The 16,701-nt window shown below is 42.1% G+C and overlaps 1 protein-coding gene across 4 annotated transcripts in view; it reads right to left on the reverse strand.

Moving 5' to 3' along the window:
• The window catches only part of LOC147900866 (putative calcium-transporting ATPase 11, plasma membrane-type), a 52,896-nt gene extending 48,176 nt beyond the window's left edge, over positions 1-4,720 (reverse strand). For 2 of the 4 annotated variants that reach the window (XM_087375560.1, XM_087375557.1), the window contains exons 1-3: positions 4,117-4,566; positions 3,210-3,273; positions 1,255-3,131 (exon numbers count right to left, since the gene is read on the reverse strand). In XM_087375560.1, coding sequence (XP_087231686.1) covers positions 1,255-3,131; positions 3,210-3,273; positions 4,117-4,245 — 2,070 coding nt within the window. In that variant the 5' untranslated portion in view covers positions 4,246-4,566. The other 2 variants (XM_087375561.1, XM_087375558.1) reach the window with 2 other exon arrangements.
• Positions 4,721-16,701: the final 11,981 nt, after the last annotated feature.

The raw sequence follows: 16,701 nt of genomic DNA on the forward strand, positions 1-16,701 counted from the left end.
ACTATTTTGGGATTATAATCTGCCAATTGTGTCTAGAGGCAAGGAACAGCCAAATTCAGGTGCACCCAGGCCAAAGGAGGCAATTGCAAGCTTGCACGCGTCCAAAGGAGAGATTCGCCCAATTTGTGTGAGCAGGAGGCTGTGAGGTTGTGAGGCGATTTGAATTTTGCTGTCCACAGGCTGATCCTGGGCAGTTCTAGCCAGGGCGGGAGGTGTGCTAGCTGTTCCGGAGTAGTATCTGCCAGGGCGAATTCATCTGGAGCGGTATTCTGCTGATTTCAGGCCAAGGAAGCAGCTCTTGGGACTGATTCATGCTGATTCAGGTGCCAAGGGAGCAGAGCGATTTCATCTGGAGTTGATTCCTGCTTATTTTCAGGCCAACAAGCAAAGCGATTTGATCCTGGGGCTGCGCATGTGGTTCCAGAGTGTGCTAGAGCAGGGGCAAATTGATTCGTGGCAGTTTTGAGCTATTCCGAGACTCCTACAGGCTGGACGATTTACTTTTGGTTGGCTATATTTAGCCAGGATGCTTTCTAGAAGGCGGGATGCTCTTCTATATAAGGTTGGCCAAGGCTATTGGAATGGCATTCAGTATGTTGACACAACTGCTCTGAATCATAAGCTTAGACTCACGCCTCTACATGACGGATCACAAGAACTATGCTAAAGGTTCCTAGTGTGGACAGTTCCGGTGGTATGGGACACTGCTGCCATAGGCATAGCCTTGTGCGAGTCTGATCTCTAGCCCACGTGCTCAGGGGCAACTGGGAGGTGAGTCGCCTGCTGATCTATATTGGGTTTTGATGACTTAACTTGGACTGTGTTTAAGGTTCGATCCTAACAGGGATGTTTCAGATCTGCCGGCATACAAGTCTGCAAACGCTTGTGGAATGATACTCTTAATTTCAAAGCAGGATTCAGTTTATTTGGGGAAAACTGGCAAGAACCAATTTGGCAATCACCTCGGTAAAATAGAAGACATGGTCGTTGCACCAGTGTTGGTCTTGATGGGCTGATTGAGCTGTCATGAGGTTCAAGTCATAGTTCAAAGAGGTGGCCAATGACAATAGCAAACCAACAATAAACCACTAAAACCTGGTCAAATCCACCATCCATTCATCTTTAATCAATTTGACACTCAAAACCAAAATTACTACTTATAAGGCTTGCCTAGCAAGACCCACACGTCTTACTTATTTCACCTGTAAAGAATAGATGAACAAAAACAAACATTGACCAAAAAGATTAGCCCACCTGTACTTTGGGGACTCTTTCCATCTTTTCTGCTGGGCTCCAATGGCGAAAATCAGGACCCGCTACAGACAAACCATCTCCCGTCAGGATGTTCAACTCGCGAGCTATGGCCTCTGCCGTTTGTTTATTATCACCTGTAAGCATCCGCACCTTTATTCCAGCTTGGAAGCAAAGGTTTACTGCATCCTTTACTCCAGGTCGTACCGGATCCTTGATTCCAACAATGGCAATAAAAGTAAGACCTGTCTGTGGGAGCTCTCCTCTTTGAGGCACACTTTCTAAGTCAATATAGGCAAAACATAAAGTGCGAAGAGCTTCCCGAGCAAATGCGTCAATCACATCCTGTAACCGCTGAATTTCCACAGAATCCAAAGGGATAGACACTCCACTTTGATCCATTCTAGAGTTGCACATTCCCAAGACAATCTCTGAAGCACCTTTGCAATGAGACCTAAACTTGCCATCCTTCAGCCTTACTAGCACAGACATTTTCTTGTTGGCTGAGCTGAAGGGCTCAATTTGAAGAATTTGACTTTTCGATCTTACTTCAGAACACTGTCCACCCAAAGACAAACCCAGCTCTAAAATTGAACGTTCAGTAGGAGAACCAAGTACCTCACGATGGTCACTGTACTCCACCACATCTGCACTTGTATTTTGGAAAATTCCCTCCAGAAAGAGCTCCAAAGCTTTCTCAGAGAGACTTGAACCGTTTTTTCCAGCAATATCTACAAGTCCAGTACACCACACTTTTACAACAGTCATATGGTTGGTTGTCAAAGTTCCTGTCTTGTCACTACAAATGCATGTAGCAGAACCCATTGTCTCACATGCTGACAGATTGCGAACAAGAGCCTTCTCCTCCATCATTTGCTTCATGGCATAAGCAAGGCTCAACGTCACAGCAAGTGGAAGTCCCTCTGGAACGGCCACCACTAGTATAGTAACTGCAACTGCAAAGTAATTTACAATTTGCAGATAATAATCTGTTCTCCAATGATTGAAACCCTCTTCAAATCGCAATATCAAGAATCGTATCATTAGAACAGAAAAGGTGAGAACAGCGAACACCAGGCCAATTTTTCCCACTACAGTTGCCACTCCATTAAGCCGGACCTGCAATGGTGTCTCATTATGGCCACCTTGAATAAGTGTAGACATGAGCTTTCCCCATTCCGTCCTCATTCCAACAGCTGTCACTAGCATCCTTCCAGTCCCATTTTGAACCATACTTCCTGCCAATAGAAAAGGCATATCTTTGCTTGGATACACAGGATCACTCTCACCTGTCAAACTAGACTGGTCAACAGACAAAGAAGAGCCAAAAGTAAAAATGCCATCAGCAGGAACTTGATCACCAGTTGAAAGATGCACTAAATCTCCCACGACAATATCATAGATAAAAACAGTCATCCTAGCACCACCACGAACCACTTGGACGTTTATATTCTTCTTTTCTTTCTCTAAGGCTTGGAACTGGAGAGATTGCCTGTAGTCACTGACTGCCGTGACAAACACGACAATAGCTAGGCTGACAAGAATCCCCACACCATCGTACCAACCTTCGCTTAAGCCTTCAGTCGGAATGCCAACAGCGAGGGAGATTACTGCACATATTGCTAGAATGAATAGTGTCAAGTCTTGGAACGCATCCCAAACATACAATAAAAACCCCCGTGGAGGTTTCTCGTCGTACTTATTTGAACCAAACTCCTTGCTTCTTTCCTTGATATCTGCGTCACTACCCCTGATTCCCTGTTCCAAAGAATGGACGTCAAGCTTTGCAGCGATACCTTCTACACCACCCAGTCTTTTATAGAGATCAGGTTTGTCTTGGATGGCTTCCAATTGCTCTGCAGTAACAGCAAATCTTTTTCCTACAAAGAGTTCGAGCGTATAAGTGAGTGGGAGGTTAAATTGAACTTAAGTTTGGGCACTGTTAAGAGAAGAGTCACCTATAAAAAGGAGGGCTGCCCGTGTTGCTAGAACAGCGATCTTAAAATCCCTCATTTCCTTTGCCTACAGACACAGTATGATAGTCAGCTTAATAAATAAACCAGTAGTCCCAAATATGCCAAAAAAATCAAGTATCAGACATTCAAGATAGATGTAAACAGCAAATTGTTCTTATAAACAGCCATTACACATTGACTCTATATTCCTCATAGACGTACACAACATCAAACGCATCAAAGTGGCATCAGTAAAGAGCAAGCCCTTGGGACCAGCACAAACAACAACAATTCTAAGATTAACCAACTTCACAATCAACCCCATCAAGCCAAGCAGGGGTAAGCTATTGTTACATCCCCATCGACTTTGTCACCAGCTCAATGGGTGCATCCTGTTATGAACATATGTTCTCATACATCATAGTGAGTTTCTATCAGAGATTCATAGATGAACAGCTGAGGTATTCTTTCTTTCTTTATTTACTTAATATCTGCTTGTTCGTTCGTTGATTCTCTATTATTTATTTACTTATCTGCTCTTTACTCATTTCTTATATTCATGCACACGCACACACCTGCACATGCACTCATACATATGCGTGCATACGCACACAAAGATGCAAACACACCCCACCTACCCCACACGGGCAGACACGTGTGCACACGCGCGCGCTCGCACACACGTTGTGACCCTCCGTCCCTCCCCCCCCCCCCCCCTCTCTCTCTCTCTCTCTCTCTCTCTCTCTCTCTCTCTCTCTAGCATATCGTCGTCTATAGCATATAGCCAGAGGGCCTCGCAACAGACAACAGTGACGCTAGTAGAGAACGAGGTCTTTTTGAAAACAAGTATAGAACATGTCTCAAGCATCTGATCGGTGAGCACACGTCGCACAATATGATGGTTCCCTACCTCACGCCTCTTTTCCAGGTTAGCAGTGTGGCGGAATCGCCGAACTGCATTGAGAGCCCACACATTCTTCCTCCATTGCGTGAGCGCATCCAAGGAAGGCTCTTTGTGAGGGATGTCGAAGGGGTCCATTTACTCAAGACCCAGCTGCTATCAGCTCTGATCACAATGGCAAGAGTCAAGCGCTAGTGGAGCAAAGTGAGGCAAGCCCACGAAGCGCAAGGCCAATTCGAAGGGCAATGCATAGGAAGCGAGGGTCGAGGAGTTGGTGACAGCAGGGAGCAGTCGAAGTTGTAGCATTTGAAAAACGGTTCGTGCAAGGCACGATTGACGAGTTATAAAGCTCGTATGTTCGAAGTTCCATCAATCACGAGGCAATGAGTGCATGCACAATATCAAGTAGTCTGAGGAGTCAGGTGCGATGAGGAGAAGCAAGAGATACGTGCCCAATTACATGCAACTTACAAGCACGCGACCCAGGCAACTTGTGTGTGTGTCTCTCTCTCTCTCCCTCGCTCGTCGATCCAAAGCTCTAAACACTCTCTCCCTCCCGTCGATCCAAAGCTCTAAAAACGTGCTCGCTTAACACTACATGATTTGCTTTGAATGCTTGCCAGCCTACAAAAGATATGCATACATACATACATACATATAGGTTGCATACACACACCTCCCGAGTTTGCACCAAGACATCCTCTCTCTCTCTCTCTCGTACACAGACGGACGTCACAGCAGCTTCTGCAGTGGTGATTGCTTGAATGAATCGAGTGGATGGGCCACCACGACCTGCCCCTCCATGGGCAGAACTCAATTCCGATTCACATTTTACGAAAGAGAAAAATCTGCGGTCTGGACTTCCTTTTCGGGGCTTATTCAGCTATTTTTTCGGGAGATCTTCCGCAAAATTAGTGTTGTCAACAGCAGCGCGTCATTTCCTTCTTAGGCATCCCTTCATCTACCACCCTCCCTCTTCGCTTTCTTCAGTCTCACCCTTCATGCCCAAAGAAACAGGAGCTTCTTGCCCCTATAGTGCTCTCATCTGAACGTGTGTATCCTCTCTCTCTCTCTCTCTCTCTCTCTCTCTCTCTCTATATATATATATATAGAGAGAGAGAGAGAGACTCATATATATATCACAATAGACATACATACATGCATATATGTATATGTATACACGCACGCACACTTTTTTTGTGTGCAATCCATGTATAACACACACACACACACACACACACTTAATATACACGTGGGTGTGTGTGTGTGTAGGACGAGACTACATGGAAGCAATTGTGATCATAAGGAGGATATATGTATGGAAACGTTTGATTTAGATTTGCACAAAAATCAAGGTGCATGGAATCACCACGTTAAAGTTGGACATGTTTAATTCCATTGGCGTTATAAATGATGAACCACACATGGTGTTAATGGCATGCAATATTTCTAATGTTGTGGTCGCGACCAAGTTAATGTGGTCATGAACCTTGTATAATATACAAAGTTAGACTAATAGGATCATTGAAGGCAATATAACTATTATTGGTCCACAAGAAACTGCATTCTGTGCACACGGCTTAAGGTCATAAGATAAAGGCTTAAGGTCATAGCAACCAAACTTAGATTTCCTCATTGTCTCCAAAGATGATAGAGGAGAAGGGACATGCAAAATCAAACATGGTAGATCAACATACATCACTTATAGCATGTGGTGGCTTACAACATGTATAGAGTGGGGTTTTGCTTAGTCTTAGATGTTCTATTGTCTGTACTTTTCACACCAGTGGCATCATCATATAATCTTAGAGTAATCACAACTTAGAATGAGGAAGAGTCATGGAGGACGTTTAAAACATAGCTTTGGTTTGATATTATGGTGTGGGGCCTTTCCATATCCTTCAATGTAGATTTGCCTGGCATTTTTCCAAATCCATTTGTATAGGCAATTGGCTATCTTCCATCTCCTGTGCTAGCCCAAATCTTGGGTTAGGGTGCTTCCATCTCCCTCTCTTCTTCTGCGTCTCCTTGCCTAGCTACCTTAGGCTACCTCTTCATCGACCTATTAGGGCCAAATTGCCAAAATCTCTTGTTCGGAGACTAGGTTGTTTACTTCTTTCCATTGCATGCCTACAAAACCAACATCCATGGTGTTTATTGCTAGTTTGTCATAGATACTTATTGACAATATCTTCAGACAAAAATTGAGTTCTTAAACATAAAAACCTCCAAGTTGAGCATACATGGATGTACATGAAATAGTCTAGAACATGCTCAGGTGGTGTGCCGGCTACCCTACATAGCCACTTGAACTATAAGCATTGATGTTCGACATGTCGAGCCTCCTCTTGCATCAATGGATGCTTGCCTACTCTTCTGGAGACTTCATCCTCCCTGTATGGAGTAGGAGTATCATCTCCATGTGACATTTTTGGATAGTGTATTCAAATAGTGTAGTACAGATAAATGCTCAGAGTGTAATAGTATGCAAAGTCTACATGCATCAAATTCAATATTTGTGAGTTCAAGATGTGTGACCTGGGACACAAGATGAAAATGTCACATGTAGCCTACAAAGGCTGGGTTGCACTTTTGCACTGCTAGTTGAGCAGTGCATTACTATAAGCTCAACCTTGGCTTCCACGTGAGGAAGCCCTCTTACTCTAGTTAACTTGTTCAATCCCCTTAGTCCAGCATCCTCACCCAACCCTAGCCTTTCATGGGGCTACAACACTATCCTACTAGTGGTTAGCACCACTACCCTATGTGGGGAAGTGCTTTAATAATGGTGACCTCACTGTGGTTCTCTTAAAGAGCTGAGGAGGGTGGTTGCTAGGCTCCTACAAAGATGGGTGTTTTACGTGCCATACATGGTAGTGAGTGGAACTGCTTTCCTCGATATAAGTTGCGCAAGAGTATGTTTGTGGAAGGCAACACCCTCCCTTAGATTGAATCTACCTGTGGAGACTGATCTGTCAGGGACAGGCTTACGAAATGGAATCCAAGAGTCATTTTGGGAGTGCACGTCGACACACGATGTGTGGAGGAAAGTCAGATATAAATGGCTAACTGATCATTCGATTCACATTCAGCTATCTTGGAACATTACGGTTCTAGGGGATAAGAGCACAATCAATGATGGGGAGTACACAGTTTGGCAGCTAATTAGAGCAAAGGTAATCGATTGCGCATGTTTGGAAGAGGCGCAATAAGGTGATTTTGACAGAGGAGTTTATGGCCGGACTTTACTGTTCAAGACATTTTTAATGATGTTTCAAGCACCTTGAGATACTTTGGTAAAATGCCTGCTTAGAGTCATATGGCTATGATTGTAAGCTGATTATGAAGTCACTTTTGGTTTCTGAACCTGTGGTCGTTCTCCTTTTTCTTTGTAACTTTCCTTGTTAATAGAATTTTGATCCTTTTTTAATAAAATTTTGGGATTGGGAAAAAAAAAGTTGGCTTTGAATGTGGAGCTCAAGAGAGTGTGAATTATATAATGCATATACATATATACACATATATACACTCACATACTTTTTTTTTGTGAAATTATATATAGTATATACACACCCCTACATATAAGAGTCCAATTCGAACTTGAAAACGAACACATTTGGGATGAGAGAGACATACTCGATCAAATTCAAAAAGGAAGGCCAATGTTATCGGGACGTACTCGATCGATTCAAGAAAGGAAGGGTATTTTTCCTTTGGCATCGTGCAAGGCGTGGAATTCGATGCATACTTGGACAATATGAATAGCCAAGATTTTGTAAGAAGGTTCCAAGAAGTTTCTCCTCAAAAATCTGAATATCAAGAGGTTGTCAACCTCTTGGTATGTCACCAAGAGGTTGACAACCTGAATATCCGGGAGGACGAAATTTCGAGGAAGCTGCGGAGCGTGCGGCCAAAACGAGAGAAAATATCTGACCATCGAAAGCAATAGCATTGTCAATTGAGCAAGATGGGTTTTGCTTCGGAAACATCCGGGAAGCTGCGCGAATGCATCAAAGTTTTGTCCGCCAATAAAATTTTTGAAGGTATCGCTCGTTTTGGATGAGCATATTACTGTTCAAACTTGAACTATCCTGATTTCTTTACCATATGCAACCTGAACTGTGCAGGACGGAACTCGTGTTTGGAATGTGGGTTGCTGTAAAAGTTGTACTGTTTTTTTTGTTTTACGAAATTACGAACTGTTGGCCCGTGAGAGAGCACGGTTCGTGGAATCCCTGCCCCCCTGTGCAGGTCCTGTCGTTTGGTACTTGGGTCTGAGGGACGCTGTCAACTCTGAAAAAGTTAGATGTAGCTCTCTTGTACTCCGAGCTTGTAACCTTCAAGCTGCCACCGTCTTTCAGTCTTGTCTTCCCGAATCCCGATGATGTAAGTCGTTTACAGTCCTCACCGTGGTGTACTTCTAGCGTAGACTCCAAACTCCAAAGGAGAAAGCATCTCCAGAGTCCAAACTCCAAAGGAGCCATGCACACGTAGCCCAAAGTGCGCAGCTGGATGTGCTCCATTTTGCTCAATTTCGCGCACCGGGAGTTCCATTTCGTGCTATTTAGTGTCCACCGAGTCTTCGGATGGGAATCCGCCACCAATGGAGGCTGGCTCCAAGAGCGCCACTGATGCTAAAACCCGCACCTCCATTTTGGAAGATGTAGATTTGAGCATTGGGGCTCAATTTCGCGTCCAACCAATCCCGGATTGCCACTAGAGCCTCTTCCCAGCCAATAAAAACGTTGCAGCACCTTGGAGGGTCATCAGCTCTGCAACAATGCAGCTCTCTGTAGGTAGTCAGCATGCATTAAATACTTTCCCTCCTTTGTTCACATGTAAAAACTCACTGAAGCTCAAAAAGCGCACCAAATGCGCATTTTTGGCCTCGTGGGCACAAACTCTGAGTGCAGCATGCTATCCCTCACAAATGACCTATGCAGAGTGGGATAGAGGGTCCAGAGAGGAGGCAAACAAGGACAGTCAGTCGTCATGGATAGCAATGGAGTCCTCCTGCGTGAACCAAAATACTCCATGAAATTCCATTTGCAACAACGACTGAATAGTGTGCAGCCAATGCACAGCCCAGTTGCGCATTTGTTGGCTCGTGTGCAATGGCTCTTAGAGTTACTATACACGCTGTGAAGAATGTGTGGCTGGTGCGAATCTTAAGCTCTATTTGGAATTTTGGGTCCAAAATTTGCCATTCACTTGACGTCAAACCTTGATTTTTCGTGAACATTGCTCCAAAGCACCTACCTTCATGTTTAGGAGCACTGTTCATTACTTTTTGCAATGCTCCTTCTAAATGTAAAAGTTAATGGCAATGCTCCCTTTAAATGTAAAATGAATTAGGGATGTTCTTATTGAGAGCGAAAATTCCACCTTTGCTGGAGCATTGCTAGTTGCTTTTACATTTAGAAGCATTGCAAGTTCATTTTAATTACAAGTTACTTGTACATTTAGAAGGAGCATTGCTGTAATTATACTTTACCATTAGCAGAGTCACATATGATCAATGCTTTTAAATGACTAAACAAAAATCCCAATTTCCTACCTTTGGTGTCAATAGGAAAATTGTTACTTCATTTTACATGTAAAAGAAGCATTGCTAATTAGTTTTATGTTTAGAAGGAGCATTGTAAGTTGATTGATTGAGCATTGCTAGGAAATTTTAGTGTCATTTGATTTTTTGAAAATGAGGTTTTGAAAAGGTAATAGTAGGAAATGTGTCGGTCTATATTTTTTGGTTTTAATCCCACATACAAATGGTTAATTGATTATGGAGCCCATATATATGATGGAAGTATAATGCTATATTCAATGATAGGGTAGAAGCATACTCTAGAATAGGTCTCAAGTTATGTGAATCTCATGTATCTTCCATGTGTGAAACCGTGGTTCAAATGGGGTTCAATTTCAATGGAACACGGCCAAAATATGTGCTTTGAAAATAGAGCAAAATTTGGGGGTAAATCAACCAACTAAGGCACTTTTTGTCATATGGTTACAGTGACCAAGTGTGATAACCATTAGTTGAATTTTTTGCAGTTCATCTCTCGATTGGCTTAGAGATAATGCTAGCCCCAATGGATCTAATAAAATAAAAGGTGTGCATAAAGAAATGATGATGTAGATCTTTAGGTGCACATGAAAGTATATATGCATCCAATTTATAAACACATAAGGATACCAACCTTTAGAACAAAACGCTACCATAGATATCTAGCATCATCTACTCCCATAGAAGGTTAGTTTCAGCTTGAAACCACTCAACCTTTGTCAAAGCTATCTGGTGCATGAATTGATGCACTCCATCATTGAATTCAAACAAAACAATGAGCACAAAGTATATGGGCATGCTGGGCATGTTAGGATTCTTTCATTCTTTCCTTTGTCTGAAGTCAAGACATGTTCAATGCAAAAACTTTGAAATTGTGATGGAGTGTGTCTAACCCTTGGCAAGTGAACCAATTGTGCGAGCATGAAATGCATGCACCTCATTGGAAATAATAATGATCTCTCTTAAAACCTCTCCATTCTATGTCATTGCTGCTTGTATCCTCTAGAGAGGGATTCTTTTTTTAATTTAGTTCTTCATGTCACCAACTTTCCATCTCAACAAGATGATCAAACATGGCTTGGTGCATTAATTTGTTGCATATGAGAGGGGTGTTCCATGATTGCATTGGCATCATTAGTCTCAATTCAAACTTTGCTTGCATCAAGCCATCTTGTTTACCTAAAGTCGATGATGTCCCAAATGTGACCTTCCACACACTTGGAGAGTTTCCAAGAACACCTTGAACGGTACAGTCTACATTCCATGTATGTGTTGTTGTACTATTGCATAACCACACAAGTTGCTCTATTATGCCATTGGAAAGTTGCCTTCTCCCCTTCAAGCATGGGCATATACACCATGGCCAGCACTCTTGCCCAATTCATTGATCATAGCCCCACATCTTCTATGAGTATTCGCCAAGCATCCAAAGCATGTGAGAATAATATGGGGTTCAAAGTTCTCATGATTGCTCAATTTGCATCATGGATGCTTATTTCTCTACAAACAGCTTGGCTTCATGGACATATAAAAATTGTCTACCTTCTTTTACTTGTTGCTCTACTTGTAATGACTTTTCTCATGACTTTTGTGAACTCTGGTTGATGACTATCTTGCTCATAATTGTCATGGCAACTTGTGAAGTTTTTTTTCTACTCATTGATAATGGCTCTATCATTGGTCTGTTCATCTCTAGTAATTGTATCCCAACCTCTTTGATTATCACATCCATTAGATCAAACAAACTTATTTCTATCTCCATTACTAGACCCGCCATCACAAATTCTTTGTCGCAAAGCTTCCAAAGTCAAATGATCTCCCAAGTGTTGCTCAAACAAATGGGCATTGTAATGAGCACTCTGAAGTACAGTCATTGCAAGATCTACCACACAAGCATCATATGCCTTGCATATCCATGGGCTGCCCCCATGCTCAAGTGTTTGGTTTTTGTAAGATTCAAATTAGAAACATAGCTAGAGTTTTTCTCTTGATTTTCTCTTGATGTAAAAGCATTCTTCCCCACTGGTTGATGCTAACATCCCACCAAACCACCCACATCTTAAGTGTAGGAGGCTCTCCTCCTCTTGCATGTTTATTGAAGGCAAAAATTGCATTAATCTTTCCTTGCAGTGCTTTGCAAAAGCAGTTATTGTTGCTACCTTCCATTTTCTACACAACAACTTATGCTCTTCTTGGAATTGAGACTTAATACATCGTCTAGTATGCTCAACCATGCTAATCTCCCAATGGAAACCACAAGGCTCTTTTGTGCCCTTTATTTCATTTTGTGGCCCAACATTGTAACTATACGTATAGCTAGCCAATTTGCTCTAGCTGCATTTGCCAATTTGCTCTACTACATTCACCATAAACCCTCAAATTCTAGATTTGCATACCCATCCTTTTGCATTTGATCAGTTAATAGATTCCAAAATTCACTTGAGCATGAGTGGCTTCCACTTTGAATTCACAAGCAACGATTGTCAAAAGTTCCCTTATGTAAGGGTCATATGCAAGAGACCCATGGTGACCACCCTTGAGCTGCTTACAAAGTAGAAATCCCAAGTTTGGATCAAGTGGCCCTGGCATTAGAGGTCTTCTAATCTTTTCCCCTTCCATTGCATGTGATTTAGAATCCCTATTCTTTCTAGATAAGGATAGTGAACATTACAACATCATCAATAGCCAGAACATTTACTCATTCTAACAACTCCATTGAAAAAATTATGTGTACAAGTTGAGTACTTTGTCCAAACATGACCATCTGCATGTTGGTCCATTCCATACATTTGGGAGAACCATTGGGCATCAAGGGGAACTTAAAGACAACATAACCATCATAGCTTCAAGGATGTTTAGTGACTATCTGCACCCGCACTATGGAAGTTGGTGCAACATGGTTCAATTGCATCTTCTCAATAAGTGAAATTACACTCACCTCTTCTATAGTTTGCAAGTAATTATGAACATCTCTTCTTGTTGTGGTACTTCAACTTTGAAAGATGTGTGTTATCTGCTATCAATCTTGTAACATTTATTACCATCTTTTGACTCCACTAGTGGATGCACATGTGTAATGCCATCCACTCCAATATCTTGGTGAAGATTAATATCCCTGCCTACAATATTGAAGTGCTCCCTCAAATCCTAAAGACATACCTCCAATATGGGGGTGTCATAACAAATAGATAATGTGTGTACTTCCCCATATCGGAGAACATAGAAGCAAGCATGTTCAGTGAAAAACAATAATGTAGCAAATTCTAGAGAATGAGAAGATGGTGGAGGCAACAAGAAGAAGTAGCCAAAGGAGAGCAAGAATGAAAAAATGATAGAAAGTAGATAAGTAGTAAGGGAGTACCATAAAATGACACTAAAACACGTAGATGAGACCATGACCAAGCCAAGCCATTTTAGAACCATACGAGATGTCTTTGCTACAATAACATCTATGTATGCAAGAGTATCTATTAGCATGCAAGAGTGTATTCATACATCGAGCTCCATTTACTCATGTTTGCAAAGAGCTTGCACTTAGATCTTTGCATGAAGTCACAACATTGAGCTAGTTAGCACATAAATCTCATAGTATTGATCCTTTTAGACATTGATCTCACATTATCATGCCATTAAGCATGGCCCTCGAGCTAGTTGCCATTTTCTCTCCATCTCCCTTGCTATGCGTCCTCCTCCCTTGGAATAGCTTAGAAGCTTCAAGACTCCTTTCCATAGGTCTCTTTAACCTCCAATTGCTTTGCCTCTCTTATCCCTCTACATTCCTCAATGACTCACCTAGCTTCACTTCTTCAAACGACAGGCAGTTAAGGATAGTTGGTGGGGGAAACATATTCATCTCGACATCTTCAAATGATACATCATAGATCTCCCAAAGGCACCTAATCTCCTTTTTTAGCCCACCAAATCACCAATCATTTTTTTAAAATTTTGAAGTCTTATACACTTCATGTTAAAGTTCATCCCCTACAACTACAAAAATATGGTCACTTCATACAAATAATCATTGTGTATTAATGCATAAGCCTTCTATTGTTCTAGCCAATTTCTATGTTTTCATTGGCCGATGGGTGAAGGAGGAATTGTGAGACTTCAAATTGTTTGCAACAACCTTAGGGCTGAGTTTGTTCAGTGGATGGGGTGTCTTTGAGCAATTTGTTGGCTGAAATTTTTGAGATGAAGCTATACTTTGTCATGGTTTCTTGGGGGGTGAAATTGTCAGCAACAACACTTGTCGACGTGTCTTGCTTTCGGTTCAGGTGAGGGGAGAAATTCTTTTATCAATTTTTCAAGGAGCCAAATGTTGGGGAGGCAAGGGTGAAGATTGCAAGTTTTTTGTGTTGCCAGTAGACAAGACTAAAATGCAAAAGTATGGAACTAGGCATTGTGCACAACCATACTGTTGTAGATGGGAGCTTGTTGTGGCATTTTAAAGTCGTGTGGAGTGTGAGGGTGGACTATATTTTGGTGAGGCTAGTGCATGGGGAGTGCATTAGTGAGAGATATTGAAGGTCAAGAAACCATCAAATGAGGAGGTAGGGATAGACATGGAAGACGTCAAAGACAAAAACATTGAGAGTATTTAAGAAGCAGAGAAAGCCCAAAAGGTCTTCATTTTTCCCAAAGAGAGATTTTGTAGAGGTAGTCTTCCCCCTTATCTATGATACCTTCTAGCGTAACATATCTCACCATTTCAGAAAAACATATGATAGGCCCCATCCCATCTTCTCTTGGCCATCTATCATGCCTTTGGCATCACCACGTTGATGGCAATTAGTTCAAGAAGGGCCAGTCGGCGAGATATCTAGATTGGCAGGCGGTTATTGGGGTAAGATTAAGGTGCCAGTTGGCAGGATATCTAGATTGGTGGGTTACGAATATGGCGATAGGCGTGGGGATAGCAATATGGCAACGGTCTCGGGGGTAAGCTCAAGGCGTCGATCGGTGGGATATCTAGATCGGTGGGTTACAAATATGGTCACGAGTGTGGGGATAGCAATATGGCAACAATCACGGGGGTAAGCTTAAGACACCAGTCGGCAAGATACCTAGATCGACGGGTTATGAATATGGCGACGGGCGTGGGGAAAGATTTGTGGTCTATCTAGAGTGTGCAAGAAATCATTGTGCACCAATGCACAAGTATTTTTGCTATCAAACCTATCATTTTAGAGGGCTTAAAAGCAACAAATATATGGGAACGACCAAGTATTCACTGCACATTGTGTTAACATGCAGTGGTTTTTAGTCTCAAAACCATACTTTTTCCCACCTTCTATGTGGAGGCCCTTGAATGGCTTTCCCATATTTTGGAGAGCTTAAACACTTTTGAATGAATGTGGGAGCGGTTAATGATTTCCAGATTACAAGTGCATGTATAAGACCTCTAAAAGGGCACACTCTAGCTGAAACTTTAATTATGTATTTTTTGGACTACCCCAGAGGTATCCCGACGGGCTTGGGGATAGGACTATGGCAACAATCGTAGGGATAGTGCTAAGGTGATGGTCGTAGGGATGGCTAGTGCGATGTGTCAGTGGGATAGGACGTTGGAGGTATCCCCTTGTCATAGGGATGAGCTAAGACTATGAGTGGAGGGATGATGAGATTGGTAGGATAATGGTATGGCCATGGGCGTGGGGATAGCAATATGGCAACAGTCTCGGGGGTAAGGTGGAAACACACTATAATAATTTGGAAGCCGCTTAAGTGACACATGTGGATGGCTCGTGCCTTGCATTGCTCTCACAAGGAGTAGCTTGGAGTGGAGGCTCCATCGGCATTCCTTCAAGATCCCCATGACACATGAGTCACCGTCGAGACTACACATTTTTGGCACCACTATTGGGGAGTTCAAGGTATTTTTTTGCATTGCATTTGCTTTCTTTCATAATCTACCCATTGCACATGGCTTCAAGCTTAACTTGGAGATTTGTTAGTGGAGTTTTAGTAGAGGAATGAGGAAGGAAGTGTGAGTTGGACGGAAAAGAGAAGGAAAACTGTCATTTTCTGTTGGAAAGCCTTTTTGAGTTTAGGAAGCTTATTTTTGAGGTTTGTTAGTGTTTTGAAATGATAGGATGGTAGTTTCTGATATTGCTAAGGTGTGTATGATAGGATGGTAGTTTTTGAGATTGCTAACGTGCGTGGTAGTTTCTAAGATTGCTAAGGTGTGTATGATGTCAAAACTCACAAAAAACAACCAAGAATGATGAATCATGCTGAAAATCGAAATGCTTTTGAGTGTTGACAGTCACCTCTCTAAGAAATGTCTCATTTTGCACTCAAATATTGTCTTTCTTTCTTGTTTTTTGCATTGAGTAGGTAGACTAGGTAGTTTAGCATCCTTTCATCACAAAAAACCTTGAATAGAAACTCCAAAACTATTAGGAATCATAAAAAATCAGTCGATGACATAGCGCATTCCTATCCCCACGGGTTGACATCTTAGCACTATCCCCACGACCGTCGCCATAGCACTATCCTACCGGTCAAACTTTGTTGACCCGTGGTCTTAACCCTTATCCGCATGACCTAATTTCTAAATGTCGTTTGACCCACCAGCCTAATTAATGCATGTTAGAATCAGGTATCTTGTCGGAGTGATTGGCGTTGATTCGTGGCCTTAGCGCTATCCTCACGACCATCGCCATTGATCTCATTCCAATGCCTGTCACCATATTCATAACCCATCGATCTAGATATCCCGCCGACCAGCACCTTAAGCTTACCCCATCAAGTTTTAGATTCAAATCAATACAGTATCCCTTGTCTTGGACCTACTGAGTACCTACTTAGCCCATCTTATGTTCTAGATGCAACACTACTTGCTTTATTTTATCAATACACAATAATCAGTAGGGATCTCATTGGTACTTTTTTCCATTTTATTCTTCGAACGTTGAAAAAAAAATTGAATTGAAGAAATCCATGGACAACATGGCAAGTAGGGTGCAATGAAGAAGTTAAAAAAGAAAGCAGCATTGCATGACTCTCAAGAGGACTTCAGAAGATAGGTT

The sequence above is a fragment of the Dipteris shenzhenensis genome, chromosome 6 (assembly GCF_047967505.1).
Source record: "Dipteris shenzhenensis isolate YYH24624 ecotype China chromosome 6, Dip_SZ_1.0, whole genome shotgun sequence".
Lineage (NCBI taxonomy): Eukaryota > Viridiplantae > Streptophyta > Polypodiopsida > Gleicheniales > Dipteridaceae > Dipteris > Dipteris shenzhenensis.